Here is a 15136-nt window from a genome sequence, read left to right on the forward strand (position 1 = left end):
AAGTGCAAGTTGCAATTACACTAATAACACGATTTTGAAGTGTATCTTTATGTATTCTCAGAGTGTTTTGACGGAATGTTGATCTACAAACCTTACACTAGTATTATGTCTAATTCAGCAAATGTGTCATTATGACAAATATTTGTATGTGCTCTACAGTATATGTAGAAGTGTGCACAAAAAAAGGTTCCTGCCTTCTTGCATTAATAAAGACAGATGTGCATTGCAACTATGAAGTGAACATAACACCTTTAACTCTTGATGAACACCAGTATAAGTTAGCCATGAACAGTGTATCTCCAAGAAGTTTCATGTCAATAGTAAAGCTGTTCATTTAGCCTGTAACAATAACAACACTGCAACAATATGCCATGGTCAAAAAGCTTCATTCACTATGTCTTGTCTGTAGGGAATAATGGCCATGGTGTAAAATACAGACATAAGGCAATAAAGATTTGAAGTTGAAGATACAAATGTACATGTTTTTTCACAATCTCAGTGCCATAGTACTACATGCCCTTGTACACTCTGATACAAAAACAAACTTCCAATCTGCCAATACAACAACCAATACTTTGTCTAATGGCTTGGGTCACTGCATACATGACATAATTTCCTCCACTACGAGGACCACAACAAAGGAGAATGTTTGACCAGAAGTCACTATAAACTGGGAATAGATGCCTTGAGAACTGAAATGTCATGCGTTTTAGATTTCAACATTAGCCCCAGTATCAGTCCAATGCAGCTCCATATCTTGTTCATACATGACAGGAGGGACAGTGGGGATGGGGGGAGCTTTGTATTTTGGTATTGTCACAGTGTGGTGGTCACGTAGTGGGACTGGTAAATTTTCTACATGACCTAAAATCATGGTATCACTACTCACATCATAACACTGAACTCTGGCATGGCAGAGCATCAACCTAGTGCTGTGACCACCAGTAATGTAGATCTCTGACCCACACACAGTGGCACTGCTGTGGTCCCATGGGGCCTGATTGTTAGCCAACTTCACATAACAATCTTCCTGAGGATTGTAGCACAGGACACAGTCTAACCGTCCACCAACCAAATAGATCCTAAAACCAACAGTGCATGCCGATATACCCTGTATCCGTCTTGGCAACGGTGCTGCAAAGGTCCACACATTTTGGGAGGGATCATAGAATTGAACAGCGTCAGTCTTCTTCTTTAAGCCAGTAAAACCACCAAAGACATACACTTTTTCACAACATGTAGCTATTCCAAAATTACAGACTGCCAGTTTCAAGTCTGCCTGTTTTTTCCAACCCCAATTGTTACTGCTGTACATCTCCACACTAGATAGTATCTTTGCCTTTCTTACACCATTACTAGCATTAGTCTTTCCCCCAACAACATACACCCGTCCATCCAGTGCTGCCATTCCATGCCTATATCTTCCTGTCTTCAGAAAAGCCATCCTACCCCAAGAGTTCTGAGACGTCTGATACCTCCATACTTTAGACTCAAACATTATACCCCCTGTCACTATTACATCATTCTGGACAACGCATACTGCACTTCCTGCTGTTTTCTGAAGGGATTGCGGCAATGGGGAATTGGCAATGCAGTCACACTGGAGGTCAAGTCTGTACATGTATGGATTTGTTTCATTTCCATAGCACTCTCTTTTACCACCAAAAACCAGGATTTCTTCTTTGAAGATTTGGCGGGGTATAGATTCATCCTCAATCATAAACTCGATGTCAGGAATCCCTGCAAACACCTTGTCTGTCTGCATGAGGTTCTGTAGGTAGTCTTGTTCCATACAAGTGAAATGGACAGACTCCATGAGAAGCTTGAGATGTTCTTGCCGTTCCTCCAGGTTGTATTTTACCCAACGCATGACTGCCTCCAACACATGTTCCTCTTTCTCAGCATGAAGGCCATTATCTGAGATGTATGCTACAAGGAAGTCAACAGGCAGCTGAAGGAACTCCTCAATCCTGCAAACTTCTTCAAAGTTCCTTAGGGCAAAGCTTCTGGAGAACCCAGACAAATGTCTTCTTGACATCTTGTCTGCTAGTGCCCAGGTACACAAACATGTCTCAACACACAGGTGCTCCTTTAAAAACTCTTCACATTGATATTCCACAGGCTCCACCTGAAGCATATTTGCTGCTTCAAACAGGGGCTGAATGTTGTCCATGGTGATGTGGAGCTTGGATGTGTAGGCATAGTCAACCAGCATTTCTAGAGCCTCCCCATTCACCCCACCTATTTCTACCTTGTCTTTCTTACTCTCACTGTGGCTTCCACTGAACATGGCCCTGAAGTAGTCGGTGCAGATGGACAGAACAAAGCGATGACAGGGGAGCTCCTTTCCCTCAGCACACAGGGTCACATCCACCAGGTGACCTTCGGACCTCAGCTCTTGCAACCGCTTATAGAACCAAGGAGCATGATGGCCCTCTGCTGCTTTAGAATTGCCATCCATTGCTACATGGAGAGAAGGGAAATAGTTCAAATTCAAAATACAGTATCATAATTGTGAAGATAAAGCAGGTAGAACTTTGTATAGTAGGCATAAACTTCCCTCCAATAGTATTGAAATAAAGGCCTTCCATGTCAGTAACTCATATCAAAGATATTACATATAGTATGTCCTTGTTCACACCTAGTACCTGGGAATATACTTTTACCTTTCCTAGGGAAGAAATCTCACTTCACAACATGTCAGAACACCTATATCAATGTCCTCTGCTCCTCGCTGACAAGACCCTCTTCAAACAAAAGGTACCTGTGATACTGAATGTGTAGCTTTGCTTTGATTACTTTGTGTATCTGTATCTGTATTGTTATAGCTAGTATAAATTCCCTTTGGCACATGGCACACACAGCTTCGCAGCCACACGTCATGGTGGCAGCTGGTTATATGAGCTTTTTCATAAGAGTTTCCTGTCAGTGACAAGAATCCTGGGTATCATTTCAAAGGTGAAGTTAAAGTTAGAGTTAAAGTTAAAGTCCTTCCCGCGCCTGATGGCGCATAGGGCGACACCCATCTCCATTTCAGTAGCCCTTGGGCCACACAACGCAATTACTACAGCAGGGGGCTAGTCCACTGGTAGTGGTGTGTGTTCAACTTCCATACTCTTTCCCTAATGCTGAGTGCTAAGCAGAGAAAGAAGCATGTACCATTTTTAAAGTCTTTGGTAGGACTCGGCAGGGGATCGAACTCACGACCTACCGAATGTAAGGCGAACACTCTACCCACTACGCCATTGCAAAGGTGAAGACCCATCAGAAATAAACAGAGTCTCATCCCGACCATTGTTAAGCTTTCCATGACACTGTCCGTAACATGCACACACAATCCCTTGATCTCGTTATGTCTGGTCAGTACTTGGATGAGAGACCACCAAGGAAGACTGGATGCTGTAGCCCAGCCAAGAATTCAGTCATTCTGAGCTAAAGGGTACCCCAATAAACTCAATTCGTCTTTGGGTGGGGACATTAAACGTGGGTCCTGTGTTCGAGGAGGTGCCTCGAGCACGTAATTCAGCCTCATTACTCAAAAAATGGGTACCTACTAGCTGCAAATAATATTCCAGATAAATTATCATGATGCCTGGAAAGTGGCGGAATTTTTACAATCATGGGGGTTTACGGAAAAGCCTGGGCCCAGCAGGCTAGCCTGCAGGCTAGCCAGGCCACCCTTTTTGGGCCCCAAGGCTATTAATGGGGTTTGACCCATTACTAGATTTTTTAAAACCTACAACTGGGTAACCGACAATTCCAGTGCATGCAGGGTGCATTGGACAGAAGGCAACAGTTTGGTCATATCTATTGGGGATTGGGGTTCAATGGTTTACAGCAATGAACAATCAACATCAACTACTGTAACTTCAAGGGTTATTAGTACATTTACTTTTCCTTTGACTATACTGGCAGTCATTCCTACAATACTTATAGTGGCTATCAGTAATTGTCCTGCATGAGAGAAACGAATAGCACAAACAACACTAACGTCATATTATACACCCCCCTCACATACAATTGACACATATAAACACATAACATACATCCATGCTCACTGACACTTGATGTTTGAGACATCTGTTTCACATTTGATGTTTTGGCAAACAGCCCCTATCCTAGAGGACCAACTGTTGTCTTGGGTTACCACTGACCCAGTTTTTCAACAAAGAAATTTCATGTACAAACACACACACAGTGACACACACTCTCATACATGCATGACATCTGTTTTGAATTTGATGTTGTGCACTATCATTTCCTGACCCATCCTAGTATTCTTTATTTCGCCTAGTACCCCTCCCCTTCAGTCTTAACATTTCCAGCATTTTCTGTTGTATACTTGGAATTTAGTTTATGATTGTTTTCTTCCAGTCTTGGTTGAGTTATTCATTGCAATCCCAGCAATATGATCAACTGTTACCTTTCCCCATCCCAGCCCCATCCCACCCACAGCTGGGATTGTCATTGACCCAATTTTTTATTAAAAAAACTTCAGCTGCAGGCCAAACCCCATGCATAGCCTTGGGGCCCAGAAAAGGTAGTCTTTCAGGCTAGCCAGCCCAGCTCCTGGGCCCAGGCTTTTCCGTAAACCCCAATCATGGGCCTTCACTTTTGACATAATACCCAGAACTCCTGTCACCTGCACATGCGTAGTGAACTCTGTGAAAGAGCATATTACAAAGACTTGTCACACCTTAACTTTGCATATCTTCTTCTTCTTTGAAAGCCCACATTCTGCATATAGAATATTTTGGCTTTTTTTGTGTGTTGCGCATACGCGTCGGCTTACTTCTGTCTTATTAACTATCATTACTATGATCCGTTACACATTAGTCCATTTACCATGCCTGGTCCGTCACCATTGTGCTGTCCGGGATTGTAATAACTTGGGTTATTCCTCGGCAGCCAGCGACTTAAAGATGTTAAAAGTCGCTGCCTCCACGGTACTGCACTGAAGGGCGTTCCAGTCCAGCATATCTGACTGCAAATGTTGTTTGGTTCTTTCTAGTGAGGATACGCCTACTGTATTTAATGATTTATTTATCACAACACTTGATGGATACGGCTCTTCAAAACCAAGTGATGCCATATAACGTTATCATCTTGTCAACCAAAATATTTTTCTGCCCCCCTCCCCAAACAAAACGTTACACATGACTGTCTATCTGAACCGTCAGATATCAACCTGGCGGTCCCCTTTGCTTGCGCTTATAAACATTTAGCAAAGTATATTCTTATAACACAAATCTATCTATGGTTTAATTGTTGGGCGAGTTGAGGAAAATAAAAAGCATCACAAACCTACCGAGAAAGTTTTAAGGTCATCCAGTTCACGCGATGCAATGTGGGAATGGTAGCATGCTGTGTTGGGCTGTTCCAAACTATAACACTATAGGTAGGTTAAATGCATTAACACCGCTTTTTACTCTAAAATAGTAGATCCCACTGTCCAGAGCTACTTGCTTCTTTATGTCAATATTTAAGACCACCCAGGCCTAGAATTACTTGTCTTTATCAGTGCCATATGCCCAATTATCCTATTTTACTAAACCCATATCATTTTTGCTCCACCCCTTCCTTTTTTTGGAACGACCCATGTTCCTTGGAAAAAAGCAGGCTGGAAAAGAGGAAATCCTCATTTATAGGCCAAGTTGAGTTCATTATATGGATATAATGATATACTATGGGAACCCCAAAACTGATGCGAGCGTACGCGAATAAAAAAAAAATTCATTATGGATCTAAGTCGTCAGGATCGAAGGTTGTAACGTTACAAATGTCGGACTGTAAGCTCATAGTATAACCAAGGAGTGGTATAACGTTACTATTGGTAGACCGAACAATATGATCCTTCATTTTTGTTCTTTCACATCTTCTCCTATGACCTTTAATAGCTTGGAATTGACCTTGCCATTCTATGAAACCAGTAGATGTTTCCGGGTTTTCGGAAAACCCTGTCCAGTCCGGAGTGCGGAAAACCCTGTCCAGTCTGAAAAGAGGGTCTGCATTGGGGTATACGTTGTAAGCTGTCTGAAAAGAGGGTCTGCATGGGGGTATACATTGTAAGCTACTAAGTACTAGTATACAACAACATTTTTTTATCTCTAATATGGCTAAGCACAGAAATAACATCAACTTGAAGTGTGACACAATGTCATACAAAAATTATTACATAACAAAAATCATCCATCATTGCTACTTCTGTGCATCATATAAAAAACTTCTACTCTTTAAGTCTTTGAGACTGAACATGCTATTAGCCTTACGGCATAATTTTGCAAATACAACACATTATTTTCAAAAGGATACATAGTTCTATATAGCTCACAACTTGTAAATGGTTTGAAAAATGCCATCTTGGTTTTATTGTAGTGCATTGTAAAATATATGGTGTTGATATTGAAACCTTTCGCAGTCATTCATTCTATTAAACCAGGATTTAAACAGACCAGCTCTCAAAATGAGTGCTGTGCACTTATCATTTAAAGAAAACCTTTCAAAGCCTGTCTTTGTAATGTATTGCCACTATTTAACAACCCGAAATTGACGGACACTCACTATCCATTGTTTGATAGACAATGGGTGTAATTCTCTCCCCTCATGTCGTACCTTGAGATAAGTGTTAATTGGGTACTTTGCATTTGACAGAACTGACTTTGTGTGCATGCATATTGCACCTTTGGGTCACTCATTATGATGCCGATTATATAGTTATGTGTATTAGTTTAGTGTAAGTGCTGTCTGAAGTAACAGTTTTAACCATTGCCAGGAACCCCTATGCAGACCCTCTTTTCAGACTGTACAGGGTTTTCCGCCCCATTTCCCTGTCTGGACTGGACAGGGTTTTCCGAAAACCCGATGTTTCCGATATCTATTTACATTCTACGGTACGTCTGTGCTCATTTTGCAGATGCTTTGTACGCCAGGTGATTGAAAACTTATTCAATTCATTTTGGCCGGAAATTGATGCGCGTGTGCGCGTAGATGTCATCTATATATTTAAATCAACGTGGCCTGAATATTTGATCCAGGTTTGTGCTCAAGTATCAAACTTTTGAAATAAGAGGCGTAAATTATCCCCTCCGCCCACCATAAGACCGCCGCCGTGAATCCACATGATGTGGAGAACCTGGGACAGGAAATATCATTTCAATAAATCATCTAACGTTAACACGCTCAGGTTCATGATTTTGGTTCATGATTTGTCATTAAGAAACGGCAGAAAGGAGCCCCAACGACCACTGGTTATGGGCCGTGAGTGAGTGAGCGAACGGCAGAAAAGGTATAATACATGAATAAGCCTCTATACCCCCGATCCAGACTTGCCTAAGCGCTCACCTCTTAAGCTGGTCACCTGGCCATAACGTCCACTTTTATTTTTGGTCACGAAATTAAGCGACCTTCCCAAGACGGTCACCTTTCCAAGGCGGTCACAGCCACGTTGAATGCGGACCGACAAGGTCCAAATCCCTGCCCAAGACGGCCACATCGATTTTATAATGGTAACTATCGAAAAATCGCCGGTCAATTTGCCTTAGATTGTGGCGGCAAAACCGGATGGGCAATGAATGTTGGGTTCGGGGAAGTCTACTACAATATTGGTGGAGATGTTCCCGCCCTATATAACCTGGAGTCCAGTCTACTTGTGGCACGGCCTACCGTAGTTAGTGTAGGCTCTCTACGGGGCCAGTGCAGCTCTCAGCCGCCGGGATAATCATTCACACCTGGTAGGATTTTCACGCGGTTCTTTGCCCAGTGGGAGTTAATCACTGGGCTTAAGTTATTTATATATACACTGTATATAACGCCTATTATTTGGGTGGAGGAACAACTAATATAATTTATGCAAATGAGTTTATTTGCATAATTAATGATAAACAATGAATGATAAACACGATTATGACACCAGTTGTAAAAGTAAAATCATTTGGCAAAGGTATGGATTCGTAGAACTCTATTTCTTTTGACATGTGTGCAGTAACGATATGTCTGTAGCACTTAAGACTCAATTGAATTAATTATATGGTCTATTTCTTAAAGTCAAATTAACTTTAAGAAATAGACATTCTGATATCTACGAGCACGTTGCAATCACACTTATCGATTTTGAAATGTGTCTTTATTTTGAGTGCTTTGCAAAATTTTGATCTACAAACCTTACACTAGTACTATGTCAAATTCAACAAATACATGTTATAACATCAAATATTTGCACTATCCTACAGTAAAAGTAGAACAGTGCACACACTAATTCTTCCACGTAGTGAGTGGCGAATTTCGAGGGTCCAGCTTTGAGTTCACATTTCTCATAATCTGCTGCGAAATGGCGCTTAATACTAACATAGCTGGCCATGGAAAGTGTAAAAAGTGATGTTTTTGGTGAAAATTGATTTTGGGCGAGAGCCTCAATTGTTTGTATGCCTACGCATTGAAACTGTTCCACCCCAGTGACCTAGATTCACCACCCATGCTCTGTGAGCTGTTTTTTTTACGTAAAAAAGAAGTTTCCCCCCAAAAAAGTATGAAAAGTAGAGAGGGTGAAGAAACTGAAACCCAGTTGTTTGTAAAGCTGGAGAGGTACCCTTTATTCCCATACACCGCTTTTCTGCTTCAGATGTATTTTCTGAAAGAGACGGCCTCTCCACTTGAAGGTGTGTAGCCTCGAATTGAGACCCCAATAAACTGGGTATGCACCGTTAAGTGTGCACACAAAAAACATAAAAGATTTCTGCCTCCTTTCATTCATAAAGACAGATGTGCATTGCAACAATGAAGTGAACATATGTCTACCTTACTGATAACATACACAGTATAATGGATTGAAATACAAGTATAACTTAGAGAGTTCCACTTTGCCAATATGCAGCCAGTGATACTTGGTCGTATGTCTTTGGTCAAAAACTCACTGCATGCAAGACATAATTTCCTCCATCCAGGATTACAAAACAGAAGAATTTGTAACTAGAATACAAAGTCACTATAAACTGGGGATACATGTAGATGTACTGGGAACTGAACATCATCCATCCTAGATTTCAACATATGCCCCAGTAGCAGCCCAATGGTGCAGGTCATGAATTAATGGATTCATATATTCTTCATATGAGATAGGAGGGTCAGTGGGGATGGGGGGAGGTTTGTATTTTGGAATTGTCACAGTGTGGTGGCAACGCAGTGGGGCTGGTAGATCTTTTAACTGACCCACAATCAGGGTATCACTAGTCACATCATAACACTGAACTGTTGGCTGGCTGGACATATATAGACTAGATCTGCGACCACCAGTAATATAGATCTCTGATCCACAGACAGTGGCACTGCTGTGCTCCCAACAACAACCCTGATTGTTAGCCAACTCCACATAACAATCTTCCTGAGGATTGTAGCACAAGACACAGTCTAACAGTCCACCAACCAAATAGATCCTAGAACCAACAGTGCATGCTGATATACTCCGTACTGCTTTTGGTAAGGGTGTTGCGAAAGTCCACACATTTTGGGTGGGATCATAGCACTGAACAGCAGCTGTGGTATTCTCTATGCTAGTACGACCACCAAACACATACACTCTGTCACAACAGGTAGCTATACCAAAATTGCAGACTGCCAGTTTCAAGTCTGCCCGTTTCTTCCAACTCTTAGTTTTTCTGCTGTACATCTCCACACTAGATAGTAGCTTAAGGTCTTCTACACCATCAGATCCCCCAATAACATACATCCGTCCATTCAGTGTTGCCATTCCATGAAAATATCTTCCTGTCTTCAGAGGAGCCATCCTAGTCCAAGTCTCCACAGATGGCTTGTACCTGAATGCTTTAGACATAGTTAAGTTACCGCCTGTCACTATTACATCATTCTTGACAACACATGCTGCACTTCCTGCTGTTTTCTGAAGGGATCGTGGCAATGATGAACTGCTGACATAGTTACATTGGAGGTCAAGTCTGTACATATAATGGTTTGATCGTATCCCAAAGAGGCCTTTATCGCCGCCAAAAACCAGGATTTCTTCTTTGAAGATTTGGCGGGGTATAGATTCATCCTCTATCAGAAACTCGATGTCAGGAATCCCTGCAAACACCTTGTCTGTCTGCATGAGGTTCTGTAGGTAGTCTTGGTCCATACATGTGAAACGGACAGACTCCATGAGGAGTTTGAGGTGTTCTTGTCGTTCATCCAGGTTGTGTTTTACCCAGCTCATGACTGCCTCCATTACATGTTCCTCTTTTTTGGCATGAAGGCCATTATCTGAGATGTATGTTACAAGGAAGTCAACAGGCAGCTGAAGGAACTCCTCAGTCCTGCAAACTCCTTCAAAGTTCTTCAGGGCAAAGCTTCTTGCCAGCCCAGACAAATGCCTTCTCAACACCTTGTCTGCTAGTGCCCAGGTCCCCAAACATGTTTCTGCACACAGGTGCTCTTTTAAAAACTCTTCACATTGACATTCCACAGGCTCCACCTGAAGCATGTTTGCTGCTTCAAACAGGGGCTGAACGTTGTCCATGGTGATGTGGAGCTTGGATGTGTAGGCATAGTCAACCAGCATTTCTAGAGCCTCCCCATTCACCCCACCTATTTCCACCTTGTCTTTCTTACTCTCACTGTGGCTTCCACTGAACATGGCCCTGTAGTAGTCGGTGCAGATGGACAGAACAAAGCGATGACAGGGGAGCTCCTTTCCCTCCGCACACAGGGTCACGTCCACCAGGTGACCCTCGGACCGCAGCTCCTGCAACCGCTTGTAGAACCGAGCAGTATGACGGTCTCCTGTAACTCTAGAATGGCCATCCATCGCTACACAGAGAGAAGGGAAACTGTTAAAAACACAGCATTGTAATTGTGAAGATAAAGCAGATAGAATTTTGCCTAGCAGACCTAAACTCCCCTCCAATAGCATCAAAATCATGCACTATACCAAGCTTTGATAGTGCTCTTCAAAACCAAGTGACGCCAAATCCGTTGTTGTTGTTGTTGTTCTCCTTGTTTAACGTCTATTTCACCGCTAGACATGGTCTATTGGTGCTTTTGCTGCTATGTGCTCTTTGGTTTGTTGTCCTCGCTGGTGCTTGTACTCTGGTACTTTGCATATGAGTGTTTGTGCCAAATCCAAAAAAAATTCTGCCCCCCTCCCCTCCCCATACATAACCCTACATGAGCACAAATGTGTCTACACCGTCAGATATATATTAACCACACGGTCCCCTTTGCGAATATACAGCAACGAAGTATCAGCTTACAATACTGCAAATCTATCTATGGTTTATTTGTAGGACGAGTTGACGAAATACAGACTTACCGAGAAAGTTTTGAGGTCACCAGTTCACACGAGCTGTGCGCGATGCAATGTGGGAGTTGTTGGACTATTCCAAAAATATCTATTGGGAGGTTGCATTCTTATAAACCCCTTATCACTCAAAAATATTACATCCCAATGCCCAGAGCTACTTGTCTTTTGAAAGATATGTAATACTTGATCTAAGACTGATTGCCTCTATCTGTGCGTGATACGACTCATTATACCATTTGCCAACCCATACCCACCTATGCCTTCCCTTACCTCTTTTTCGTATGGCCCATTTTCCTTGGAAAACTGAGGAAATCAAGATCCAATTTGATCCAGATTTATGCTCCAGTAACCTATGAAATACCGTTATACCACTGTAGAATAGCTGCTGTACGTAGAGTGTATTTCTTCGCAGGTTTCATTTGGGCAAACCTCCTTTAGTAATTTGGGAACGATTTTCTTCGACGCCGCTGCAAGGTTTGGTTCCAAGCGTGGACAGCTTGGCAAGACAGCCCCAGCTGGAGGTATGTTTTTCAAATGTTCAGTGATGTGTGTCTGGGTGTCATCAAACTGACAGTTGTGTCTTTGGTGCTTGCTACATAACAAGGACGTAGGCGAATGGCTTCGACGGTGAGGACGCTTAGACGAGAGAAACCAACATGTCAACTACCATCAAGCCGAGTTTTTGTTGTGATTAAGTAACTGATGTACCGTAATAAATAAATGATGTACCGGTATGTCCAACTTGGTTCAACTCGCAAAACTTATTACGGTCATCCAGGTATCAGTGTACTAGTAGATGATCAGCGGATTCACGTTTTTTTTTTAGAAATTGCGTTAGTTTACTGTAATTAGTTGTGTAATAATTTTTGTAAACCATGGTAAGATATTGCACGTGTGCCGAGGACGGTCTGTTGGTAATTGGCGCCTTCTTTGTTGTCTACATAAACAGCGGGACCTTCAGGTCTAAATCTTCGGTACAAAATCGTCAAGTTTTCTGACAGGCCGGTTTTTGTTTAGCCTACAGCCCAGTCTAGTAGCTTGGTGTTGTTTAATTTCAATCAGACTATCATACAAGGCATGTATGTAGGTCAAAATACATTGTACCCATGATTGCTTACATATTTTTAATACGTATTAAGGCAAATTTATAACAACTGGTATTACTACTTGATTTCTTTTTAATCTACAAAAATTGAAATTTGTTTTTATTTCTTTGAATAAGTCTCCTGATCATGATTTTTCATCATTAACATTTGTATATCTTTTTTTCTAACAGAAGAAGAAAAGAAACATTAAATCAATAGGAGATGGAAGGTACCAGCTTGGGACAACACACTGAACACACTGGTGAGAAACCTTACATGTGTGGGGAATGTGGGTACAGGGCAGCCCAGACCTCGCATCTATCCCAACATATGAGAATCCACACAGCAGAAAAGGCTTACAAGTGTAACCAGTGTGACTTTTCTGCAGCACAGAAATCCAATCTGGAACAACATCAGCTAGCTAAACACAGTGGTGAGAAACCCTACAAGTGTGGGGAGTGTAGATATAAAACAGTTTACAAGTCTTACTTATCCCATCATGTGAGATCTCACACAAGGGAACCCTTCAAGTGTCCCCAATGTGACTACTCTGCTTTGCATAAATCAGGTTTGGACTACCATCTGAAAGCTAAGCACACTTGTGAGAAACCCTACATGTGTGGACAATGTGGGTACAAGACAGTTGGAAAGTCTCACTTATCCAAACATATGAGGACTCATACAGGAGAAAAACCCTTTAAATGTACCCAGTGTGACTATTCTGCAACACAGAAACAACATTTGGACCAACATTGCCTAGTTAAACACTCAAGTGAGAAACTCTACATGTGTGGGGAATGTGAGTATAAGACAGCTAGCAGGTACCTTCTTTCTCAACATATGAAAGTCCATGGTGGAAAGAAACCCTTCAAGTGTCACCAATGTGACTATTCTGCTTTGCATAAATCCACATTGGATTACCACCTGGCAAAACACACTGGAGAGAAACCCTACATATGTGGGGAATGTGGATACAGGACAGCAAAACGGTCAAACTTATCTCAACATATGAGAATCCACACAGCAGAAAAGCTTTACAAGTGTGACCATTGTGCTTATTCTGCGGCACGGAAATCCAATCTTGTCCATCATCAGCTAGCCAAACACACTGGTGAGAAACCCAACATGTGTTGGGAGTGTGGTTACAATACAGCTAACAGGTATAACTTATCCCATCATATGAGATCTCACACTGGGGTAAAACCCTACAAGTGTCACCAATGTGACTACTCAGCTTTGTATAAATCAGGTTTGGACTACCATCTCAAAACCAAGCATTCTGGAGAAAAACCTTACATGTGTGGGGAGTGTGGATTCCAGGCAGCTGTGAAAAGTAGCTTGTCAATGCACATGAAATCTCATACAGTGGACAAGCCATACAAATGTGACCAATGTGACTATTCTACAGCATGGAAAGCCAATTTGGGCAAACATCATGAAGCTAAACACACTAGGGAGAAACCCTATATGTGCGAGAAATGTGGATACAGGACAGCTCAAAAGTCTCACTTATCCGAGCACATGAGAAGTCATACTGGAGAAAAGCCCTACAAGTGTGACCAGTGTGACTATTCTGCAGCACACAAATCCACTTTGCAGTACCATCTCACAAAACACACTGGAGAGAAACCCTACATGTGTGAGAAGTGTGGATACAGAACTGCTCAAAGGTCTAACTTATCCCAGCACATGAGGACTCATACAATAATAAAGGCAAACAAGTGTGAGTAGTCTGCTGTACAGTATTCAAACTTGTACAAACACCATTGTGCTAAACACCTACTGTTAGGGGCCTGTCCTATCCCAACAAATGAGGACTCGTACACTTGTCTAGTGTGACTTGTGGGACTATATGTAGGCTGGACATAGATATATATGTGCTAATTTACTGGTAAAACACGTCAATGAAAGAAGTATAGTGCTGTTCTGGCCCAATGTTTATGACTTTGCAGAGGGGAAATACCTTGATGTTTGTGTTGTGACTTGACTATTGAAACCACCCACTGTGAGACATGTTGTACAAGTTGTTGAAAGTAGTTCAGTGTGATGTAGATTTTATCTTAGACGTTTATTTATGTATGCTTACAATTTGAGAACTTAGGTGGGAAGGAAAGTCTTGTAAATAAGTGTGAGTGTTCTGTAGCAAAATGTATAAAAGGATACACATTATTAGCCAGGAACAAGACTTGGCAGGGTAGTAAGAAGTGAGCATGGTATGGTGAAGAGTACTGTATGTCTACTTCACCTTTGTACAGGAAATTTACTTACCTTGATACATGGAGTTTATACACAGAAGATTATAGCTAACTGGTAATGATGGATGTTATAGGCATACGTGTATGTGCATCAAAATAGGACTAACATCAAATACGTCCTGTAAAATCCTGAGACGGTGATGAACACTATAAGTTGAATGATTAGGCCTCTTCTAAGAAAGTGTTTACATCTTAGCTACATGTAGAAGAACCTTAATTATTTATCTGTAGATGAAACTAGAATAATTTGTTGCCAAAGTTATATAAGCACCAAAAGTTAAGTTCGTATTTGTTTTGATGGAGGTTTCGATTTGTCATTACTTTGTAGAATTGTTATATTGTATTATTTTGTTTGTGCCTGTAGATTGATTAGTGTAGGCCATGTAGCAACTAGAAATAAATTAATGTTTTTACCAAGAAGTTGAAACTTGGATTCCGTAAAAAATTGTCCACCTTTGATGCTTATAAGTATGTATGCAATGGTGTAGTTGGACAGAATATTTCCT

At 41.6% G+C, this 15136-nt stretch overlaps 2 protein-coding genes across 4 annotated transcripts; one reads left to right on the forward strand and one right to left on the reverse strand.

The window, feature by feature from the left end:
- Positions 1 to 240: 240 nt before the first annotated feature.
- LOC118417655 (kelch-like protein 24) lies at positions 241 to 11370 on the reverse strand. Of its 3 annotated transcripts, XM_035823285.1 has the most exons (3): positions 11300 to 11370; positions 10004 to 10797; positions 241 to 1669 (listed from the first exon to the last, which is right to left on the reverse strand). In XM_035823285.1, the coding sequence occupies exons 2-3, from the start codon at positions 10793 to 10795 to the stop codon at positions 710 to 712; spliced, it is 1752 nt and encodes a 583-aa protein (XP_035679178.1). In that variant the 5' UTR covers positions 10796 to 10797; positions 11300 to 11370; the 3' UTR covers positions 241 to 709. The 3 variants fall into 3 exon arrangements, with proteins under 3 accessions (XP_035679178.1, XP_035679179.1, XP_035679177.1); XM_035823286.1 differs by lacking the exons at positions 10004 to 10797; positions 11300 to 11370 and adding an exon at positions 5309 to 5389 and having other exon boundaries at positions 241 to 2463; XM_035823284.1 differs by lacking the exon at positions 241 to 1669 and having other exon boundaries at positions 8106 to 10797.
- Positions 11371 to 12705: 1335 nt separating this feature from the next.
- On the forward strand, positions 12706 to 14106 carry LOC118418080 (zinc finger protein 782-like). Its single transcript, XM_035823907.1, has 4 exons — positions 12706 to 12835; positions 12944 to 13017; positions 13471 to 13903; positions 13955 to 14106. The coding sequence occupies exons 1-4, from the start codon at positions 12706 to 12708 to the stop codon at positions 14104 to 14106; spliced, it is 789 nt and encodes a 262-aa protein (XP_035679800.1).
- Positions 14107 to 15136: the final 1030 nt, after the last annotated feature.

This window comes from Branchiostoma floridae, chromosome 6, assembly GCF_000003815.2.
Source record: "Branchiostoma floridae strain S238N-H82 chromosome 6, Bfl_VNyyK, whole genome shotgun sequence".
NCBI classification, from domain to species: Eukaryota; Metazoa; Chordata; class Leptocardii; order Amphioxiformes; family Branchiostomatidae; genus Branchiostoma; species Branchiostoma floridae.